This window comes from Eublepharis macularius, chromosome 5, assembly GCF_028583425.1.
Source record: "Eublepharis macularius isolate TG4126 chromosome 5, MPM_Emac_v1.0, whole genome shotgun sequence".
Taxonomy (NCBI): domain Eukaryota; kingdom Metazoa; phylum Chordata; class Lepidosauria; order Squamata; family Eublepharidae; genus Eublepharis; species Eublepharis macularius.
This window is the reverse complement of record NC_072794.1, coordinates 120552824-120576339: the sequence shown is the minus strand read 5'-3', so window position 1 is coordinate 120576339 and position 23516 is coordinate 120552824. Positions and strand designations below refer to the sequence as shown.

Here is a 23516-nt window from a genome sequence, read left to right as displayed (position 1 = left end):
TAATAGATATTATTTTAATGAACATCCATAGCTACAAGTAACCTTCCCAGACCTGGCCTACAAGTCTAGAATAAGTATTTCATTACTCTGGGGATCTTAATCTGCTTTTTAAAATATTGTTACATCAGTGTAATTAAAAGATTACATGAAGAGAAGTTTTTCAGATTCATACCAACCAGAACTAGGCTTATTTTCAAAAGCAGCATACACCCATCAGATCCCACTGTGGCTCTCCATAAGAAAACCACAATGCTCCAGGGCAGCTGAGCTCTATTGAAAATAGTTATAAATGCTGAACATGTTTGAAAAGCTGACTGGATGTGGAAGTTAAAATAACAGCTTCTTCAAGACAAAGCAAAACACACAACCGAAGCAAGAACAGAAACTGAAGTGTTGGAGGACCTTGGGGAGATTCCATCATAAAGTTTTAAGAGGTAGGCTTTAATATGGTGGCCCAAGCTGATGTAACTTAGGAGAAACATGAGGTTTTTCCAAGCATAGATTTTATTTGTTTTGGTGGATCTCAGTTCTGACCTTCCAAACAGGACAATCAGGGCTCATTTTGAGGGGGAATGCACAGGAATGAAGTTCTGGCAGTTCCCCAAAGAGGTCACATGTCAGGTGGTCCCACCCACCTGACTCTTGGCCATTTTGGGCCCATTTCAGCCTGGATTGGGGCTGAAACGGCTGGGACCTGGTCTCTGACAGGTGGTGGATCACCCTCTTGCTCATCAGCAGCCTGAGCCTGACCATTTTGGGCCCCTTTTCAGCCATTTTCAGCCCCTTTTTGCCATTTTGGGTCCAATTTCGTCCCTAAATGGCCAGGATTGGGTCCAAAACAGCTGGAATAGGTGATGTCAGGGGTGTGGCATATGCAAATCAGTTATACTAATGACACACTTCTGGTGATGGCAAGAGGTGTGGCATATGCTAATGAGTTATGCTAATGAGTTCCTCCCGCTCTTTTTCTACGAAATGACCCCCGAGGACAATGATTGACAAAGCTGCATGTTTCCTATATTTTTCTTTATTTATGATGCCGGGGAACGATGGAGCAATCCTTTTGTTTTGTAAAGGATTCCCTCCCTTCATAAATGTGCTTTCATTATATCATGGATCCACAGAATATTTCTCTATGCCTTTCGCTTTTCTGTAGCTGGCCCCATGTTCACAAACACTGAGCAAGCTTGACGTGACAATTTGTCATCATTTTGTTCTAGTTACAGTTGGGGAGGCTCAAATAATAGGGATGATTGTTGTGACGAAGTCTGAGGACCCATTCTTTGATAAAAGGAAAGCTGAAGATGTGGGCTTTCAGAACAGCATTTTAAATAATTGGGCACTCCCTGGAATGGTATGATACTTTGAGATTAAAACGATTTAGGTGTTAGTTTGACGTGCTGATCCTATTTGTCCAGCATTCTTAGGAAAAATTCATATGCAACAGACTGGATTAGGGCTGCTGGATGACCCGCACCTTTGATAATGAGATAACTATATGGCTTTTTCTTGTTTGAGCAGAAACTGTCCCTAACAACCACTGGACTTCAGAATGAAGACTGGATATAAAGGCAACATATCTTGAGTTGAAGAACAAAGGAAGGGATATTACTTGATCTAGTCACATATAATGAAGTAATATAATGAGCCTGTTTTCAGGACTGTTATAGAACACTGTTGGCTATGGGGAGACTGATAATGGAGGTAATAAATACCTCTTTAAAAACTATACCAAAGCAGATGGTTGTCCTTATCTGCGAGGATGCTTGGATGACATGGGCCCTGGGACAAAGATAATATTTTCTTTTATGTAAAATCAGATTTCTGTTAATAATGAACTATGAAGAATGGTGTAATTTGCAATCTCTCCTTCAAATAAACTGCCAACATATACAACTAGGCCCTGGCCTGGATAGCCCAGGCAAGCTAGATCTCAGCTGCTAAGTAGGGTCAGCCTTGGTTAGTAATTGGATGGGAGATCTCCAACAAAGACTAGGGTTGCAGAGGCTGGCAATGGCAAACCACTTTTGGTAGTCTATTGTCATAAAAACCCCACCGGGGTTGTCATTAGAGATGGGCACAAACCATGAACCAAAATTCAGCATGAACCAGGCCAGTTCGTGGTTCGTCAGAGCCCATTTATGACGAACCACCATGAACTTTAGGTTGGTTTGTTTGGTTCGTTTTTTGGTTCATCACTGCAGATGGCCTGGTGCCGATCAATCAGATTCCTAGGTAACTGGGGATGGACTTCCTGTAGACCTTCTGCTGACCCGGAAGTGGCCTTCTGCTGGCCCGGAAGTGACCTTCTTCTGACCTGGAAGTGGTGATTTGCTGGCCCGGAAGTCACATTACCATGAACCAAAATGAACCAATTCATGAACTGGGGCAGGTTAGTGAAAGTTTGTGGTTCGTGAAATGTGATGAACCATGAACCTCATGATTCGTGCTCATCTCTAGTCTCCATAAGTCAGCTATGACAGCACTCTCCACCACCATATACTACTAGAGAATTTTTTTAAAAATAAATAGCTCTGTTGTAGAAACACTGAGATGAAAGACAGATTGATTGTAATAGTTGTCATTCTCCAGTTTCAGTTACTTTGTAGGTTTTCTTTGAGTAAAGGCTAAAGTGTATGAGGCTATTCAGGGCTGACAGAGGTTTATAAAATTATGCATGAAGAAGTGGATAGGGCAACTTTTCTACCTCTTGCATAAAATTGGAACTCAGGGGCATTCAGGAAAGACAAAATAAAGTGCTTCTTTACTCAATAATAGCTTCACCTATAATACTAACTACGCTTATATACCGCTCTTCTAGACCGATTAGTGCTCCTCTCAGATAGGTGAAAAAGTCAGTGTTGTTATTATCCCCCACAATACAACTGGGGAGCTGAGGCTGAGAGGAATATCTTACCCAAGGCCACCTACTGACAACAGTGGCATTTGAAGCAGAAGAATGCTGATTTGCAGCCCAACCAGTTAACCACTATGCCACAGTACCAATGGGTAACTCAATTATGGAATTCAGAGCTAGTGGATGTAGTGATGGCCACAAGCATAGAGAGTTTTTAAAAAGGACTAGACATATTAACAGAGGACAGGTCAATCAATAGCTAGTAGCTACATCCAGAGACAGTAAACCTTTGAATACGAGTTTTAAGAAGCAGTATTGGGGCAGGCCTTGATCTCTAAGCAGGCTAGCTGGCTCCTGCCAATGGCAGGCAATCTCCCAGCATTTGTAACCTTTGCCTGCTGATCGCACGCTGCCCAAAGATTGCCTGCCATTGGCAGAAACCTTGCAATAGACTGGGGAAATGAGTGTGAATGTTATCAATAGGCGCCTGTGGCGCCTATTGATAACTTCACTTTTGGAGTGACCCAGAAGTGATGGTGTTGCACTGGGGCTGATTTTTTAGGAATTTGGTACTAATTCCTAAAGAATTGGCCATGGTGCAACACTGTTGCTTCTGGGGGCCAAGCTACACATGACGAATGACACTTGAACGGCAAGTGGATTGAGTGGAGGGCAAGTGAACAGGGAGAAATACACTTGCCGTTCAAGTGTCATTCGTCATGTGTAGCTTGGCCCTGGGGGTCACACAAGAAGTGACATTATCAGTGGAGTGCGGGCACTCAAAGCATGTGTGTGAAAAGGTAAGTAACTGGTGCCCCCTGCTGCCCACCCTCCTGCAGTTGCCAGGAGGGACCTGGCAACCCTACCTCCAAGCCCTGTTTTTTTTTAGCAACTGGCTGGCTATTGTGTGAAACAGGATGCTGGACTAGATGGACCGTTAGTCTGATTCCTCAGGCCTCTTCTTATGTTCAGATCCATTGAACACCTAGATTTCATTTACCAGGAGAGGGGGCTGTTGGATAGACAATTTCTTAAAATGGTTTGCAAACTTTTTGAAGAAGGGCTTGCTTTTACTTACCGGGACTCACTTGCAAAGTAACTCCACTCTACTTTTCCCCTTCCCAACATAAAATACAGGAATGTCACATAATTATTTATTTTCTATGTTTCATGTTTAGCATTTATAAATACATAGCATTAGTGAGCAATGGGCTGTATTTCATAGGTACTTCTTACATTGTGCAAAGACAAACCAAATTCGCCACCCAGCTTCCCAGATCACCCTGTTCCTCCTTCTCTTTCCTGCCCTCACTATCCATCTGTGAGAGTCACAACCCATTTTTGGGTCCCAATGTGTGTCCTAATTCAAAAAAACATTGCTTTTATACTAATGAAAGTAAACAGTAACTTTAAAAGATCAGATGCAAAAAGAACATAATTTCATTTTATTGGCTGGAAGAGACTAGGAATCTTTAAATCTGACAGCACTAGGAGAAACATTGCAAATATTCTTTTATACAGAGATGTTCCTGGGTCTCAAGAGTCCTCATTCTGTGTAAATAGAGCTAAAATGTATTTGGAGGAACTTTCTAAAGCAATTTCCTTAATTCAAATCTTATTGCAAAATTTTACTTTTCTGATTTTTCCCTTGTTATTTTTTTCTACAGAATATAGATTCTCCTGGATTTAGGGGAAGTTAGTTTTTAAAAAGGGGGGAAGAGTATTGCTCACATGATGTCTTTAACATTTGATGGCTTTGCTCCCTTCTCTTGAAATATCCATCACAGCTGAATTTAAAAAATGAACACTCGGCCTAATTTCACATTTGTGCAGACTTTCATTGTCACTCTTATTTCATTTCATTTTGTTAGTTAAATTGCATCATGCCACTTGCAGTATTCACCCATTTGTCTACAGACCCAGCAGAGTACACCTGAGGGAGAGAAATAATGTCAACACAGACTTCTTTCCTCGTGTCTTGTTTTTCTCTAAAGTACCTAGCTCAGAACATGAGAAATATGGATTCTTATGAAATTCTCTACATATATGTCTTTCTCTGGGTGCTAGTATTCCAAATTGCCTGATCTTATTTTTGGAGTGGCACCAATATCTTGGCGATCCACTGTGCTTCTGTTTTCTGTTTTAATTTCTAGATTTCATTCAGTCCGCCACAATTGTGCAGTTTGCTGCAGCTTTTAATTTGCATCTGTAAATCTTGCAGGTTGCTAATGTTACTATGTACCCAACTGAAGCAACTGGTGCAAGAAGAAATCTTGGTATGATTGCATCAGATTATTTCCACACTGATTGAATCGATCACATTGTCACTGGTGAACTTCAGAAGACATGAATTGAAAGCTGCAGAAAATGATACATGTGCCAGTTCTGAAATTAAGTTTATAAAGTCTTAAACCACATGACAAGCATAGAAGAATGTAAGGCAGAGAAAACCCACAAACAGAATGGGGAGGGGGGAATCTACTCATCCCTAATGAGAAGCTACCATGAGGATGCCGGTCAGAAATACCAAATCCAAACAGCTGTCATGAGCATGCATTCCAAAGTTATCTAATTAGTTGAATCTCTTTGCACCATTTCAGAAAACAGGCATGTTTGCAGCCTAGAATCCCAATATACAACAATGGATTGCAGATGTGTATGTAATAGCAACAGGTGCCCACCGTTTCAGGATCTATCACTGTATTAGTTAGAAGAGAGCCTAACTAGACAAGAGGCTGAGAGTATCACAATCAGAACTTCCCAGTGTTTATTAAATAAAAACAGCCACTCAGGGCTCCAATTTGGGTGGGAACCATGACAGAGATAGCAGGCTCTTCACCCACAAGGTCTCACCAGTAAAATATGCCCACCTACAGACATGTTAGCCTTGGAGGGTTTTCTTACTCCAAGGCTAACAGGCTTTTTTGGGGGGGGGGATTCAACTGATACAGTTCAAAAAGTTAACCGCATTTCCTTCCATTCATCCCCACCTGAATTAGAGCCCTGCATGCCTATTAGTTCTATTTTTTTAAAAAAAAAACATATTGGGATAATCTGATTTTGGGTCTCTCAATGTTCCATCTTAGTTAGGCCCTCAGAGACAGCCTGAGCTAAAAGGGGGTACAGCTTCAGCACCACAGGCCTATGTAGCATGAGAGAGATCAGCAAAAATCATTAATTTCCTTTTAGTTTTCCCACATCATATTTCATCCTGATGATGTAATCCAGGAGCTCTGGAAACCAGTCCCGGAACAAAAGAGGGATCTTTACAGTTGAATATGCATAATAAACCTCCCGTTGGCGCAGGGCTCCCCCTTTAATGATTTCTAGGGCACATTCTTCCTTTGGTGCAGCTGTGAAAGAGCTGAATACTCCAGAAGTAGCTTTCATTGCAGTATCTGAGGGAAGAAAAGGAACACAAGTTAGTAGGTTGTCAAGGCTCAGGAATTTGGTGGATAAGTGCTTGCTTGTACAGGCCTCATAACTTTGGTAAGATAAACCAGGAGTACAAATGGGGACCTGCAAGGATTTGTGGAGGGCATCTCACCCTGTTAATGGGCCTGCCTGGACTCCGCCAGTTCTACCACGTCTCTCTGTAACAACATGCTTGGGTGAGGAAGACAGTCTGATCCCATTTGTGTAATCTACCCAAGTTGCCAGATCTACCCAAGTTATGTCTACGTTTAGCTAGGCAATTCCCCACCTCCTTTCCCCTTATGCCTGGTTTGGTCAGTTACTTTTTTATTTTAGGGCTAGATCCCACCAAGTTTTCCAGTGGGAAAAAGGAGGGATCCCCTTGGCTCACCCAAAAGGCTATGCTGGGAATCATGGGATCTGCATGGAATGAAAGCCATGTGAAATGAAGGCTGTAGTTGAGTGGGGGGGGGGGGATGGGTTAGCTTGAGTGAAAAAGCTGTCTGAATCCAACCCATTGTCTCCTGCCTCACCCAAAGGTCCCAGCTGCCTGGTTCACTCATGCAGAAGAATGAAATAGGTGGAAGAGCTATACCACTTGTGACTGCAGGTTTTTATGTTTATGTTTATTATTAGATTTATATCCTGCCCTCTCCGCATGCAGGCTGAAGGATTCCAGTTTTTGAATGTTCCTTTGCATTTAAAGAAAAAAACCTCCATGCAAACAAAAAATTAGCAGAGTAGGGGGAGAAAGAGTCTATCGCTTCTCTTTACTTATGGTGTTAGTTTTCTATTTTCCAGGAGTTCATAGGAGATTCCTATGTTCCAAATTGTGGTCTACTTGCAATCAGAAGAGGTGTGGTCCACTCTGTCTCTTTGGTTTCTATCTCCTCATTTCCTCATCGTTCCTTTACATGTGTGGACCAAGTTTTAGAGTCTCCCAGCTCTCAGAGTCTGCCAACCTCAGTTCCATGTGCATTAATTTATTTCTGTAACTTATAACTGATGACAGGAGTCAAAAGAACCCTGGCCTTAAGGTGAACACATTCTTGAACTCTGGCCAAGGGAATGAGCCAGAAAATCTAACTCATGTGAAGCCACCAGTGGCTTCACTGAATAGGGCAAGATGCTGGAGGTGCAAAGTATCTGCTGTGGAAAAAAATACTTGGCTGAGGCCCAGCTGGTCCTTTTTGGTTTATGAGGGGCCAGAAGGGGACACATGAAAGCACATTTCTGGTATTAATGGGTTCCAGCCCGGAACAAGTTTAGACCCTGTCTATGGTAATCTCTGTTACTGTGCGGAGTGCAGAGATCTTGTTTGTTAAGAGGAGGTTTGTTAATGAAAGTGATAATTTGCTGCAACTCCTGTGCCATTCATCCTGTCTCTCAGTTGATACTTCTGGAAGATTCAGTGTAGCCTATAAGGACCAGTGGGAAGAACAAAATATTTGGAGGCCCCCTACCTCCCCTATATTAAAGCACTGGTTCAGGTAATTGAGACAGCAAGTCTAAGCAGGTCTACTCAATGAGACTTACTTCCAGGAAAGTGCCCTTAGGATTGCAGCCCTACGGAGTGCTATCCTAAGGACACTTTATTGGGAGCAAGGCCCATGAAAAGACTTCAGTAGGATTCTGAAGAGACATGCTTCGGACCGCTCAGCAATTCTTGCAATAGTTTACACATTCTAAGGTTTGTCCTAATGCTCCATTCACAGGGTGAGAAGTCAGTATTTATGATGGCTGCATATGATAATGATTCCACACAATAAGATAGCTGCAGTTGCTACATGAGGCAAGCAAATGAGAGTCCTCTTCCTCCCCCTGCCATCAGGCTTTTTTGTAATCACAATTGAATGTTGTTATATCAGTACAATGTTATATGAAATTATGCATATGTGTAACAGGGTTGGTTTTTTTTACTCCCATTTTTTTTTAAAGTTAGTCTCTAGGTCCTTATGTTGTGGAGAAAGGGACTAGAGACTTTTTTAAAATGAAATTTGGCAATTCATAGGATCTGTTACATATATTGCTATCTTATATTCATATGATATTCAATTGCTGATTTTTTAAAAGAATTAAAAACTCAGGTGGGCCAGAGAAGTGGGCGGGGGAGGGCACTGCTAGGGGACCAGGGCAGGGAAACTGACAGGAAACCTGCCAAGTTGGAGCCCTTTTGCTACTGCTCTGTATTGGTAGCTGCACCAGCAAGGGAAAACTACACAAGCCCATCCCTGTGTGGAAACTACCTGAATGTCTGTCAATTAAATGACAATAGTCTCTACATATGTCCCAACACACACTGAATCAATGCATGCAGAGGGAGCGGGCTTGTGTGTGCTGGCTCTGCCCCCAGCTAATACAATCACCATTTGTGAGCAGGGCATCTATGCATGCGGGAAGTGTACATGCATGACGAGTGACATTCAAAAAAGCAGTGTTTCCTCTCATGATGAGAAAGCCTACATATTTCTATATAGGCAGATGCTGTGCTTACATGCTGGCAATTGCATGGTGGCAGAGGTGGGCCTAGCATAGTCATGCCTACTTAATTTTAATGCTACTCGCTACTGTGTGAATTAAAGGAAGGAGGAGGAGTCTGCAGTTGCTGAAACTCCTGGCCTGGGAATGTAGCCAGCCACTGACTGTTGTGGGTGGTGGTAATAGACATACTGTACTCTCTTGAAGAAAACATGGAGGGCTTGCAGCCTTACAACCTGCTCACTACCAGCCAGCTGCCCATGAGCTAGGGATCCTAAGTCCACCGGTGGGGGTAGGGGATCTCCTGCTCCCATCCTCTGTCACTACTCGGTTGGCGGCTGGTGGTGAAAGGCAGGGGAACGAGCCACCTGGATGTGCTTCCAGGGTGGCATGATGATGTCACTCCCGGGCATGACATCATCATGCCACATCGACAGCATTCCTGTGTTTTGCAGTGGGCCAATTTTGGCCCCAAATAGGCCAAATTGGGCCCGTTTGGGGCCCAAATCAGCCTGCTGAGAGGCTCTTATGTGCCCCCGCACAATGATGTCACTGCCTGGAAGTAACGTCGACACGAGAGTGCGAGGAGTACTCAAGGACAGAAGACAGTGCTATGCCAAAAAAATACTTAGACTTTGTATTTTATTAATTCTTGTAATATACATACCTTAACCAGATTGCTATTACCTATTTGTTCATCTTTTATTTATGTTTTAAAAGTTGACTGTTAAGATTAAATATAAAAAAGTTAATAAATAAAAAATTATTTTAAAAAAGGAGTGATGAATGCCAGGTCCCCCTCCCCTCTCCTGCCAGGAAGCTAAGTGGACCTGGCAACTCTACCATGAGCTGCCTGCCTGCCATCCTTACCTCTCCTTACCGTAAAGTGGATTAAAACCTCCACCTCAGAGAAGGGGGCTTACCTCTTTGACCCACCAGGCTTCTTTAAAGACAGCATGGGGAGCCATGCCTGCTAATTCCTGATGTCTTACAAAATTTCTTTTTCTCATGAGAGTTCAGCCCCCAACGCTGGCTGCCTGTTGTCAGGGTAACCAAAATGATGTCCAAACACTTTCAAACTGAAGAAATATCATATGAGTTTAGAAAGCTCTTTAAGTCAAGTGCAGCTTGTCACACTATTTTTCGATAAAGCAGAGGGAGCTATGGGTTACCTCCTCCAGATCCTGGATGAGGGTGGCAGCAGAAATGCTAAGGCATGGGTGCAAGGGAAGGGGGGTAGATATTACTGCTGGCTGTTGTCTCTGCTTCAGGTGGCAAAATACCCTGAGCTGCTACTGAAGCCTTTTTAATTTTATCAAAGCTGGGTGTAAGAAAAAAAAAACATGTAGTGACAGTGCATATTGAAGAGGAAGAGGGGTCCAGTCCACCTTCCTGTTCCTGCTTTCCCAGTTTTTTAAAAAAGACTACCTCCTCTACTTTATATGTAAATGTCAGGACATATGTATTTCCCACCACCTGTAGTTTAGCTCATACTTGTGAATAGAGATGGGAATGAATCACAAAAAAACCGAACCATGAAGTTCGTGGTTCGTGGGTTTTCACGAACCAGGAACCACGAACTGGCATGAACTGGGGCCAGTTTACAAACCAGTTTGTGGTTTGTGGTTCGTGGGGTTTAAAAGCTCCTTTCTGGCCGCTTAGCAGCAGCAGGGAAAGGAGCGTTTAACAGTTTAATGGGCCCTTTCCTGCCTTGCAAGCAGCAAATCCCTTTAAACTATCAGCTGGCAGGTGGCATTTGAGGGGCAGGAAGGCCATTTTTGACTTCCTCTGCCACCCTGTGGGCCCGCACAGCAGCAGAAGAGGCCAAAAATGGTCTTTCTGCCCCTCGTGGGAGGAGGGGGAGGATGCTGCAGGCCCGCAGGGCAAGGTAAGTGTGGGGCTGGGGGGGGCTGGGGTTTGGACAGTTTAAAGGAACCTGCCGCTTGCAAGCAGCAGGAAAAGTTTATATGGCCATTTACCTGGGGAGATGGCCATTTAAACTGCCCCTAATGGCCCAAACTAACCAGTAGACCAGTTCGTGGAAATGAGCTTCCACGAACCACTGGTTCTCAAACCACGAACCGGCCTGGTTCATGCATTTTTTGGGGTCGTAATTCGATTCATGCCCAACTCTACTTGTGAAGAGCTTTACATGTAACCTCTCAAGAAAACCAGGTCATTCATAATCGGGTTTCTAAGAAGCAATTGTACCTGTGTTGATGAGTCCAAGGATGCAGAGCGTGATGGAAATATTAGTGTTCTGCATAACTAATTCTTGCCTCAAGGAGCTGAAAAATCCATCCAGAGCGAACTTAGCAGTAGCATAGGGAACCACAAATGGGAAGCCAATTTTGCCTGGAAACACAGCAACAGTACAGAGCTAGAAAATTCCATTACAGTCCTGAAAGTGGCAAAGTCATTACTCTAGTCCAGCCTCAGTGGCTTAAGAGTCACATGGAGCTCTTTGGCATCCCCCCTGTGGCTTTTCTGAGCATTGTTCCCCAGTATGGCACATACTTCAAGTTTCAGGACAATGGGCAAGGCCACGTCTGGTGGGATCTGTGGTCAATAGGTGGCTCTCACTTGAAATAGCTGATGACAGGAGTACAAGTAATCTGAGCCTCCCTGAGGTGTGTGACTTATACCAGGCATGGTAGTAAAGAGTCTGTCCTCTCCAACAACCCTCACCCTTCTCTACAACCTCCACACTCCCATCCCACTACTTCTGCGAGAGATGAAGATGGACATAGAGAAGGGAGAGTAAAGCCACCACCACTGAAGTTATCCAGAAAAGGAGCAACCTGACCTCAAAGTGGTGGCGGTGGTTTTATTCCCCTTTCTCCATAACCAGTTTACTTTTCTCTGGGATCTGTGGAAATCACCTGAGGTGTCATGCTGGTGAGAGAGTGAGAAGACAGACAGACGCCTTTCTTCTCATCCAGACACACAAGGACTGCCTAATGTTCAGCTGTGGTGGAGGGGAGAACCCTACAAGTAACCTTAATCAAGGCTGAGCTGATTTCTATCTTCCTTTTTGTGTGTGTACTTCTATATGTCATTGAGGGTATAGGTAATTATAAGAGCAGAACTGAGCAGAAAAGAGTTGAATAGAAACACAGTAAAGAGTTTTATGGATTTACCATTGAGTCTTATGGAGCAAAAATCCCCATTTTGATTTGGTTTGATTTGTGCAAATCAAACCCAGGAGTCTTTGTTTTCATATGCGGAAGACACCCAGCTATATTTCTCCTTAACATATAAGCCAGGTACATCTGTGGAAGTCCTAAATAAGTGCCTGGAGAAGATGATCGGATGGATGAGTGAAGGCCAGTAGACTGAAGCTCTGTCCAGAGAAGACTGAGGTACTGTTTGTCAATGGAGAAGCTGCTCAGGGGCTGTGCAACCAGCCTGACCTAGACAGGATTGCACTTCCTTGAAGGAGTAGGTTCATAGCTTGGGGGTGCTACTGAATCCTGGCCTATGGTTGGAACCTGGGGTCTTCTTCATGGCATGTAGTTTTTATGCTGCTTATTTTTAATGGCTCATGTTTTAATATTGTGGTTTTTAATTGTAAGCTGCTTTGAGCAGGATTCTGAGAGGTGGAATAGAAATATTCTAAATAAATTAATTAAATGCCCTTGCACCATTTCCTCCCCAAATATTTGTAAAATCTGCATTACTTGTGTATACATATTTTCATTAATTGTGTGTAAATAGACTATAGCATACAAATATTGTTACAATGCTAGAAAAAAGTGGATGAATTGAAGAGGCTCACTACAAAAACATTCAATTCTGTCCCCCTAAACAAAGAAATCCATATACCCCTTGTCCAGCAGTGGGTTTTCCTTGACTCTGACTACTGGCTTATATGGAAGGGGGAGAAATTGCCTACTTTTAAGTACCCTTGCAACAGTTGGATGGCAGTAACAGGAAAGCTGGTCCAATGTGTGTTAGTCGTGGCTGCTACCAAGGCTGGGGAAATCACTGGCATGTTGTGAGGTAATCTCATGAGATGCCAGGAAACAGAAGAGAGGATGTACTTTGAAATGGTTTGGGAACAGGCTGTGGAAGATGTGACCAGCTTCATGCTCCAGGGTGCATATGGCAATAGCCTATGGAAGGAGGAAGGCAAAAGTGCCCACAACCCCCTTCCTATTCCTGAGCTGAAGCCTGGAAGGATGTAAGTAGCAGTAAGAGTCTGCCTGGGTGGTGGAGCCCTGACAAGAGAGTGGGACCCTGAACCCTTATATCATAACTCTTGTCAGTGCTATATTTCTATATTTGAAAAAGAGATGCTGGGATTCATGATGTTTGCTGCCTTGGGGACCCAAACCCATTAGCTGAAAGAGGTACCACGTGCCACTAGTTAAAAGAAGCACCGTGTAGCAGTGTGTACTCCCAGAAAACAGCCCTGAACCTTGTGCCCCTAATTCAAACCTATCATTTAAGTTGTCCCTCTTTTTCTTCATAGTTCTTGCAAAGTCTTTGTCCTCAGGAGTTCCCAAATGGAAGTAAATTATTGGATTTGCTGTCATTTTGTACGTTGACAAAATTATGAAGACTGCTACACCAATGGTATGGGATAATTGTTAAGGTATTTTCCCTACCCAAGCACAATAAATATTACAGTATAAGCACTAGCCTGTGGCATGAGTATTATGAGGAGCAGCGGCACATTGTGAGCTGTAATATGTTTTTGATCTGATGATGAGAGCCAGTGATATATGAAGATGTTTTCAGTGGCTTCTCTTAGGGGACCATAACATTTAAATAGGCCGTTACAGAGGCACCCTTCACATGTACACCCAGAAGCAAGAAAATTGCTTCCACATGATACAATCCCACAAAGAAGTGGAGTATGCTTGAATTATACAACCATGTAGGTACAGCAGTTTGCCTGGGTGTTTCTTTCCCAATTGCACCCTCCCTCCTAGGAAAAATCAATGCAAGCTGTACTCAGCTAAATGGTCATAATATTACTCATGCATGCATGCATACAACATAGGGTTGCAGTACATGCAAGAAACTAACACTCATTCTGCTTTCAGGATTATGGCTTGTGGAGGTTATGCATACTTAAGGGTATTGGCCTCTTTCCTCTGACCCAAGATGCTACAGTAATGCTTGTGGGCTACCTCACTGAAGTAAAAGGACTACTATGAATATTGTGAATGTTCCATCAGCATGAGAGCTTCAACTGAGAAGCAAAAGTAGAATAGAAAAATAGTTCAAACACCCTGTGCTGAGGCAGGATATGTTCCTAATTATTCCACAGCCTTTTGGATAATAGTGTTGCATAAGCAGAGATGCAGAGGGATCAGAATGTATCGTTCCAGAGGTACCAAAGGACAGGGAATATACTACATAGCTCACATCCAAATTGCTCAAACAACATACTTTTTGTGTAGTGTAGAGGAAACTTACTAGAGGGATTCTATTGTGGTAAATTTCTTCCCCTAACTAAGATGATCAGTTAGAGGTGTTTCAGATATCATGATGTTCCTTCACATGATAGAAGGAAATAAAAGGAAATGGGTTAGATCCATCCAGCTTTTCTACTGGAGCAAAAGGGAGGAGGGATTCCCCTTTGGCCACCAAAAAGACTATGTTGGGAATGGGGATCCTTTTGTTTATTTATTTACATTATTTATAGTCTGCCTTTTTCACTGAGACTCATGGGATCTGCAAGAACATCATGTGTGATAGGGGCTTTAATAAAGAGGGGAACTGGGAAAGATTCAGTGAAAAAGCTGGCTGGATTCAACCCAATGTGTTCATCATCTTGTACAAAGATCATTCATATTTTTGTTTTGCTGGGTGCACCAGCTACATATATACCTTGCTGCAGCCAGTTGATAGTGCAATCAACAAAAATACATGCACACACATGTAGTTATAAAAAAACCCCCAAAACATTTGAAAGTTTTTGAGGATCAGTTCATATAATTACAATGGATGCTTACCTGCCAGGGACGAAACCACTACAATGCTTCCTTCACTGTTCTTGAGCATAGGAAGAGCTGCAACTGCCATGGCTACATAGCTAAGGAAATTGACATTGAGGATCTTCTGCACATGTTCAATGTCACTATTGAAAAAACGGAAGTTTGCAGCGGTAACGTGGTTCAGAATAAGCATATCTAGGCTTCCTGAGAAAGGAAGAGATAGGAATTGTTTAAATCTGGCTGGTAGAGGATGACATGATACAGCTGTTGTTCTGGTTAGCTACCCTAGAAATTCTGCATCTTTTCTAAAATGCCTGGGCTCCAGCCTGCTTAGAAGCCAGAAAACTGGGTTTGCGGAGCTTGTAGCTGGCCTTGACTTTATATGGCCTTAAAAGATTTCTAGGGTGGATACTTGACTGATCTGCATGCTGTGTTTTGGTACTGGCTACTCTCTGATCATATGCCACAAATTAAGTACACAAAAAGGGGGGAAGGGGGGATCTGACAGACCTCTCATGTGGAGACTCTGCATTCACAAAGGTAATTATTTACCACATATTATCCTTACTGGAGAAAGTACATGTTCAAAGAAGGTTGTGCAACTTCTCAGAACAAAATGCTATATACTCTATTAATCCAAAAAAATCCTTTTCCTTGTACTTACTGTAACTAAACCAGTTGCAAGATTAAGGGAAAGAGTCTCCCAGATTAATGGAAAGGGTCTCCATATTTTGCACCCCCTCCCATTTCTCTGTATAAATCCCCTTTCTCCTCAATATACTTAGTCTGAGAGGCCACATTCTGCTTTAAAAGACCTTGACAGCAAGCCAGCCAATGTTTGTTCTAGCAGACTTGGGGGCATTTAAATGCTTTGTGGTTACTTCTATGGTTTTCTAGCTTTAACATTGGAACTAGAGCTTATGCTATTATGCATTTAAATAATTATTTTATAGTTTGTAGTATTTTGTTGCACGATTTGTATATGATAGAGTATGTTGCTTAATCTTGCAATATGTAGTGCCATGACTGCTACACAGCATCGAAGTCAACAACATACACAAACACAGCTTTGCTATCTCATTCCTCCTCCTACATCTTGAAATTCCTTATGGATAGCCATTAATAGCCATTAGGAAAAGAGAGTAAATCAAGGGGTTTTCCTAGTTGCAAGGCTCTAGAGAATAATCTATGAATCTGCAGGTGAGAGCTGGTGTGGTGCAATGGTTGAGAGTGTTGGATCAGGATCTGGGAGATCCAAGTTTGAATTCCAACTCTGCCATGGAACCTCACTGGAAAATGTTGGGCCAAGCACACACTCTCAGCCTAACCTACCTCAGAGGATTGTTGTTGTGAGGATAACATGGGGGACAGGAGAATGATGTGCACAGCTTTGGGTCTCCATTGGAGAAAGGTGGAGTATAAATGAAGTTAATAAATAAATAAGGTGGATAGCCCTGCTAAGGATAAGAAATTCCCTGGGAAAGGCCAGGGTGATTAGTGATGATAAATGCTTTCAGCAGTAGAGGCTTTCTTGTAGGCTTTAAGTACACAATGGAACTGGGGAGGGGGATGTAGTTTAGGCTGAGAGAGAGAGAGAGAGAGAGAGAGAGAGAGAGAGAGAGAGAGAGAGAGAGGTGTAAAACCTACCACCTCCCCTCATGCAGCCTGTGCGCTTTGAGCAAATCATTAGCACCTGGCAAGAGATGATATCTTGAGTTGGAAGAAGGTAGCCAACTTCTACCCAGCCCAAGCATCTGTTCTTTGTTTAGAAGGAGGCTCAGAACAACTGCAACCACTCCCACTAGCCCCTTACAACACCCCCAGGCTCCATGGGTAAATGGCAGCATCTGCTGGGTTCTTCTGCCTGCTTACTTTCATGGAAGCAGCTCAATGGGAGTTCCAGAAGTGCCACCACCATGGTTTCTTCATTCAGCCCAGGAGTTCTTGGGCCCACCGGTTGTCATCTCAGTTCAATAGCACTAGAATGATGACTGTGAGACAATAGCCTCTGGATTACACCACCATGAGACAAGTCCTTGTTTCCACCAGCAACAAATACAAGGAGATTCAATTGACTGTGGGACAATGGTGTGAGACATATATATATAATCCAATGAATTATGGATCTCCTTACAGGCCTGTGCCTGATCCAGAGCACACATGCATGTTTAATCTTCACACTGATGCCAAATTTGTAGGTAAATTTGGACTCCCTCCAGTTGCATGTTTCTAGCTAGGGAGGTCCATGGTTCAGTTCCCAGTATGTCAGCCAAGGCAAGAGCCATTAGGTCACATGAGCTTTTGTAGAATTATGCAATTTGTGACTAAGAGTAGTTGGGCTCTTACACTGCCAGAGGATCTAAATTCCATTTTCAATAAGAACCATAATCCACTGTTGAGAATCAAGAGCATTGTTTTGTGAACCTCTAAATATACATAACAGTACAGCAGATTCCTGACTGGTCCTCTTTATCATGTATTTCTGCTGCTATGATGGTAGGCATTTTGACCTTGAATATTTCATTTAAAAATCAGCATACCCCATAACTCCTCTGCTTTCTTTACCACATGCTGAGCAAACCCCATGTCTTCCATGCTGCCATTCATGTAGCTGGCAGATGCCGCACCCAGCTCCAGGCATCGAGTGACAACCTGAAACAAAGAGAAAACAAAGTTTCTGGAGGCCCAATGCCTTTTCAGCCCCCACCCCACCCAATTAAATTCCTATGCTGCACTGTAAAGAAACAGCTGGGTAGTTCAGTTTACAAGGATACTCTTAACAGCACATTTTTGGTCTGTCTGCTTAATGGATCAGTATTATCAGTGGGGAATTTCCACTGGAAAATGCAGCTTTGTCAAAATTTCCAGCTGGAAGATTGTTGAATTTCTCCCTTAGTAAAATCAAAATGAAACATTGCTTTTTAACAGGCACTGGATAACCTTGGGGTGTCTAAATATCTGGGGTACAGCATGAAGGTTTTAATACATTCTCGTGTCACTTTATCATCTCCTTTGAAAGGCATATCAGGCTTTTAAAAATTATTGTAAATCATGAAAATAATGTTACTATAACTAATATAATTTACAAATGGGGGACCTGAAAGGACTTGCAAGGAGCACCTCATTTTCCCCTCCTCCACTATTTCCTTTTCCCCTTCCCTGAAAGCCCCTACCGCCTCTTCTCTTTTCCTGCTTCTTTCTCTCCTTCCCACCCAAACTACCTTTATCAGCCCCTCCATCTTTCCCTCCTTTCCACAGCAGCCTGTACCCAGGCAAATTATGGCTCAGTTGTATGGTGCCAGCCACTGGACCCAGGCCCAGCTGCATGGTAGGAAAGCTGCAAGGACTTGCAGGGGGCTGCTTCTTGTTTTCCCTATATCCCCATCCCCAGACTATTTCTTTTTTCCCTCCTCCTGGCAACCCCCATATCCTCTCCCCTTTCCTGTTTCCTTCTCTCCTTCTCACCTATCCATGAACCTACATTTTATCTGCCCCCCGTCTTCAGCTATATTTATTTTTATTGACTTCATTTACACCCCACCTTTCTTCACAATGGGATCCCAAACAGCTTACATCATCCTTCTCTCCTCTGTTTTATCCTTACAACAACCCTGTGAAGTAGGTAACACTGACAATATGTGATTGGCCCAAGGTCAGCTAATGAGCTTCCCTACAAACTGGTGATTTGGACCTGAGTCTCCCAAATCCTAGTCTAAAATCTGCAACTATTACACCACAATGGTTTTTGTGAGGTAGCTGCTGTGTATTGAGCAGCAAGCGGCTGGGCCTGAATGACTCATTAATCTGGTGGTTGCTGCCATGGAAAGTGCCTTGCCTCCCCTCCCTTTGCCTTTTACTGAAAGAAACCAAACCAGAAAGGCTGGCAATACTATTGTGGTTGCCTAGCAATAGCCACTGATGGCATTCAGTTCTTAAAGCTGCGGGGGCTGTCTTTATCCTTTATCCCCATTTTTCAGATTTCAGATTTTTCTGCAAACCTGGGGCTTTCCTCAGGTTTGAGGAAATCTTGTCTTGTCTCTTTGTGGCTCTGATCTCTGGATTTCAGTAGCTATAGATATGGTCAAGCTGAGAATAAGATATATTGATACTATTTCTAAAATTATGTATGCAAATCTTATGCAATATGTTTGCAAGTCTTATGAGGTAGTAAGATTTTCCAAGATCCAAATAGAATAAATGTGTGCAGCAATTATGCTACCAATTGTCAGGTGCAACTGGATCCAGTCATTTCTTGGAACCTGGATTTTTGCACCCTTGTTTATAATATAGCAATAAAGACAACTGTGGTCCAAATTGGAGTCATGCATAAAAATATCTAGGTATTACAGTAGCTAATCTATAAAATTCTTTTAAATATCTTTCCTGCAAACTATTAAGTTGACAGAAGTCCTGATCTTGAAACCACTTCTTCCAACTGTCCCCACGTTGGATAGAAACCTTCTGGCTGTGTGTTTTTCAGGAAAAATCTAGTTTTTAAGAAGATGATTTCAGGTAACTAATAAGTACACTGAAGCATGACTTCATAGACTTCAGTTTAAACATTTTCATTCATTGTTGAGGACTTCTTGGCCAATGGGACAAAATTAGACTTGCCAGACATGATCAGGGACAGGGTGAGTTGTTGCTATACAAGTCACTGCCTGAAGCTATAGTTAAAGCCAATCCTTAACACTGAGCAGTAAGGTCTCCTGGCTTTTTCCATTATATGACAATAATGAGGCTATAGCAAAGGTTCCACAAGGTGGCTGTAGTTATTTACTTATTTATTTATTGTATTTCCTTCATTTATATCATAACTTTTCCCCAAATGAGGACCCAAAGTGGCTTACATTGTTCTCCTCTCCTCCATTTTATCCTCACAACAACCCTGTAAGGTAGGTTTGGCTGATAGTGAGTGACTGAGCCAAGATCATCTTATGAGCTTCATGGCAGAGAGAGGATTCAAACCTTTGTCCCTCAGATTCTAATCCAACCACTATGCCATGCTTGCTTCAACCATGCATGATGGTCATGTCGTGCCAATGACTTTCCTTATTGCAATATCCTTTGTGCATAAGTTAATAGAATACTGCCAAGGAGGGAAAAGGAACGGTCTGTGATAAAAAAAAAAAGATGGCATGGTGGTAGAACAAACTTATTCATAATCCAGGGTCCAGGCTATTCAGGGGAAAATACCCCCCTCCTTCTCTTGTTGCTGCTGTCCTCTAATACTTTTGCTTTCTAACTACTTCCTTACCTTTCCTTCTTTTCTGTGTTTAAGCCTCCCTTCTTCTACCTATATATCTTAATTGGCTAGAGCTGGTATAAATAGATATAAAAATGAGAATGAATACCAAGAGTTAAAAAGTTTAGAATGAAATTGAAATTGAGAGATGATATTCAAAAATGCTGATGCATATACAAAATCACATAAATATATGCCCTTAACTAAGGATGCCAGATGGACTGACCTTTATATGTATTTTAGAGGTGCTGAAGAGGGGCTTGTATGTCTGTATTGTTAATTTCTTCCATTTGGTGCTGCTGCTGCTGCTATGCTGGAGTTTATATGTTCTGTTGTGCACCTGCCTTGGGTAGTTTTTTTTGACAGGCAGTTTGATTTTTTTTTAAATCTTCAAAAAATAATGACCATCATAGTATTGTCCTGCCTAACATGATGGCCATCCATCCCCTTTCAGTAGCTGCATCTTCATGAGCTCTAATCCAGAAGGAGCAGTGCTGTATTAGAAAGTGAAGAGGTGACATCATGTATCACAATGCAATTCAGGCATGCTATTCAATCTACCGATTTCTGAATATTTACAAAGTATGCAAAGCTAGGGACTTTCTTTTCTTTTCGGATCTGGCAAGTTACCACCACTGGCATGTGAATGTTTGTCCCAGTTTTCAGGAATGTGAATAAGTACTTCATAGGCATTTATACATATGACTGGGAGTCTGTACATGTGCCTCTACAAGAATGCGCCTGAAGAAGAACATGCATATATAAGCATTTGACATTTACTTTCTGGAGCTTGGCTTCTGTCCGCGCAGTGATCAGTATGTGGGAACCCATGCGTGCCAGGTGGTATGCCATCTGTTCGCCGATTCCTGTGCTTGCCCCAGTAACAATCACACGCTTCCCTTGCAGCATTTCTGGAACACAAGACATAGGGATGCCGATCCCACTAAGTAATGCCCCCCCCATAAATCTCCGAAGGGCAAGAAACAGAAGAGGATTCCCAGCCATTCCAGCCTGCAAATCGACTGCCCACTCCCAACAATCCTCCAATCCAACCCGTGCTCTCCTCCCAAGAAATCTGCAGAAACAAGAATTGCTAACATTCCGACAGGACACAAAGCAGCGCCAAGAGAGACATTTATATTTTTTAATCTAATGGAACAAGAAGAAATGTTTATTTTAGCCACTTTGTACTTTCTACTTTCCAGAAGTTTTTAAGCAATTGGACAATTAAACAACTTTCCCACACACTTCAAGTCATTTGTACAAAGTGAAATCCTTTTCAAACGGACGGAATATCAAAGCCTCTCAGAGAATCCAAGTGGCAAACCTCCCACCTCACCTGTTTTCTGAAAAAATATTCCTGCCTGTTGCTTGATGTCATTTCAAAGCCTTGCCAAGCAAAGCCTTCTATTATCAGCAATGCAAGAAACGCCCAGACATGTTTCATTTTAGGCTGTGCACCAGTTCCTGTGTAAAAACCGTTCCAGCGTGTCTCCCTTCCTTTCCCCCCTCCCCCCTGCTTTATTTTAAAATGCCTTTGCTTTAAATAACTTACCCGGTTTAAAATCTTCCTTTCCTGAATAAAACCAGAAGGCCAAGAGCAATCCTACAAAAGGAACTAGGATCTTTTGCAACAGACCCATCCCACTGTACAGTCAGGAAATAATCAAGCATGAGAAGCAAAAAGGGGGAAAAAAGCCCTGCAGAGCTGTTCCAGACAGAAGGAGCAATGTCTATGCTGTAAAAAACCTGCTAGTGCAGAGGCAGCAACTTCCCCAAATGCTCAACCTTCTCGCAATTCAGGGTGCTCGTGGCAACAGCTCCATCCCAAGCCTCTAATTTACTTTTTGTCAAGAGTTGATAAACTTCGGCCTAAGTGACAGCGTCACTTTGGATCCTGGCCGTCCCATTTCATATTTCCTGTCCCTACGTTTAAAATAGAGAAATTTGCACAACACCCTGAAAGAGGTGTGTCTTTGCTGAAAAGCATCAAGTTTCACTTCAGAGAAGATCCCAGGCTGCCTACTCCAGGTGGGCTAATGTTTTATAGATTCATTGTTAGTATCTGCCAGCAGCCAGGCACAGACTCCACGCACAGCACAATGCACATGCAGAAGAGGTTGATGGCTCCTGCCCCAAGGACCTTGCAGTTAGATTGTAGTACAGAAGCCGAGGTTATATCAATGCGTCAAGGTCCAGGGAAATTGGACAGAAATGACTAATTAGCACATTTAAAAATAGAGTCAACAAGCATTTGTTGCTGTATTTTTTTAGATCCTTTGAGAAACTCTTGAGTTTCTAAGTTACCAGCCTAAAGAACTCTTATGCCCATAATTAACAGAATATCTGAAAACTGCACTATTTTCCCCTGCCATTCTTGTTGCTTTTTGCGCTTTCTCTTATCACGCAGTCCTTTCCTGCTTTACAGAGGAGTTTCTCAGGTTCTCATTACATCTATGGTAGTTCACATTGATGCATCTGATCCACATGGGCCCATGTTCATATACAAGCAATCCACATTTGGTGGATCAGTTGCCCCTTAGTTAGGCCACTGACTGATGTACCTGGGGATACAATTAAGTGCAACTACTGGCACTGTTAGACAGTGCAACAGTGCAATCTTATGCAGAGTTACTCCAGTCTACTCCCATTAGAATCAATAGGTTTAATCTAGAGCATCTCTGTATAGGATTGTTCTGTCAGAGGCTTGTGTTAGGAGCTGTAATACAACTTGTTCATTACAAGGCAAAAAAAGTGCAGATGGGAGGCCAGGGCACACCTTCCTTGACTGCTTCTCTTGACCTTGAAAAGGAGCCTGAAAGCATTGCTTCTACCATGAAGACTACTTGGGCCACACTAGTCCTACTGTTGACCATCCAGAGTGTCAGTGGAAAGGTGTGCTGGTTGTATACATACTACAGGGACTAAATTGCATTGCAATCATGTGACTGCATTCACAGTCATATGATCCCTGCTTTAAGACATTCATTAAGCACACATAACTGCACTGCCTGAACTTGCTATCCACAGAGTTTTCAATCTTAACCTACAAGCAGTTTTGGTGAAATAATTATTAATCCTGCACTAGTTTCATAGGGTTGGCCCTAGAAGTTCCCTCTACCCAGTTATTTCAGTGTTGCCTCTCATTCTCTCTCCTTGTCTGTATTCCCTGTTACTGCCCACATTCATCTGCCTTCTATCTCCCATTCATCCACATACCACTCAACCTTCTTCTGTAGTTACTTTCCTGCCACTACTGTTTACACAGTACCCCCTCCTAGCTTCTTAGGGACTCCAGAGATAGGTACAAGTGAGTAAGTCTACCAACTGGTAGGCACTCATGTTGGTCACTAGACGAAAATGTTTTCCACTCACTTTGCCCAGCCCTAGCCCAGCTGTCTAATGTGTTAAATGTCCATGCAAAAACTGCTGTACAAGAGTCGTAGTAGCAATAGTGATAGTAAGATAATAAGGAATGGTGTTGGTACCCATGATGAAAATCCCATTGATCCCTTTTATCTAATGGGTAGGTTGACTATGATTTGGAACTAATCCTCAATCCTTTCATTTGGCC

General features: G+C 42.6%; 1 protein-coding gene across 1 annotated transcript; it reads right to left on the bottom strand.

The window, feature by feature from the left end:
• Window positions 1-3997: 3997 nt before the first annotated feature.
• Window positions 3998-21855, bottom strand: HSD11B1 (hydroxysteroid 11-beta dehydrogenase 1). Its single transcript, XM_054981725.1, has 6 exons — window positions 21498-21855; window positions 20723-20853; window positions 17238-17349; window positions 14716-14901; window positions 10961-11104; window positions 3998-6255 (listed from the first exon to the last, which is right to left on the bottom strand). Exons 1-6 carry the CDS (start codon window positions 21583-21585, stop codon window positions 6032-6034), a joined length of 885 nt encoding a protein of 294 aa, XP_054837700.1. The 5' UTR covers window positions 21586-21855; the 3' UTR covers window positions 3998-6031.
• Between the last annotated feature and the right edge of the window lie 1661 nt (window positions 21856-23516).

What these genes read in the sequence shown, in the direction of transcription:
- HSD11B1 (XM_054981725.1), bottom strand. Translation starts at nt 21,585, where the DNA reads ATGGGTCTGTTGCAAAAGATCCTAGTTCCTTTTGTAGGATTGCTCTTG. An exon ending in AAAGGAAGATTTTAAACCGG is followed by an intron (nt 20,854 to 21,497) that starts GTAAGTTATTTA and finishes CTTGTGTTCCAG; the next exon opens with AAATGCTGCAAGGGAAGCGT. An exon ending in CCTTGGACTCATCAACACAG is followed by an intron (nt 6,256 to 10,960) that starts GTACAATTGCTT and finishes TTCTTCCCTCAG; the next exon opens with ATACTGCAATGAAAGCTACT.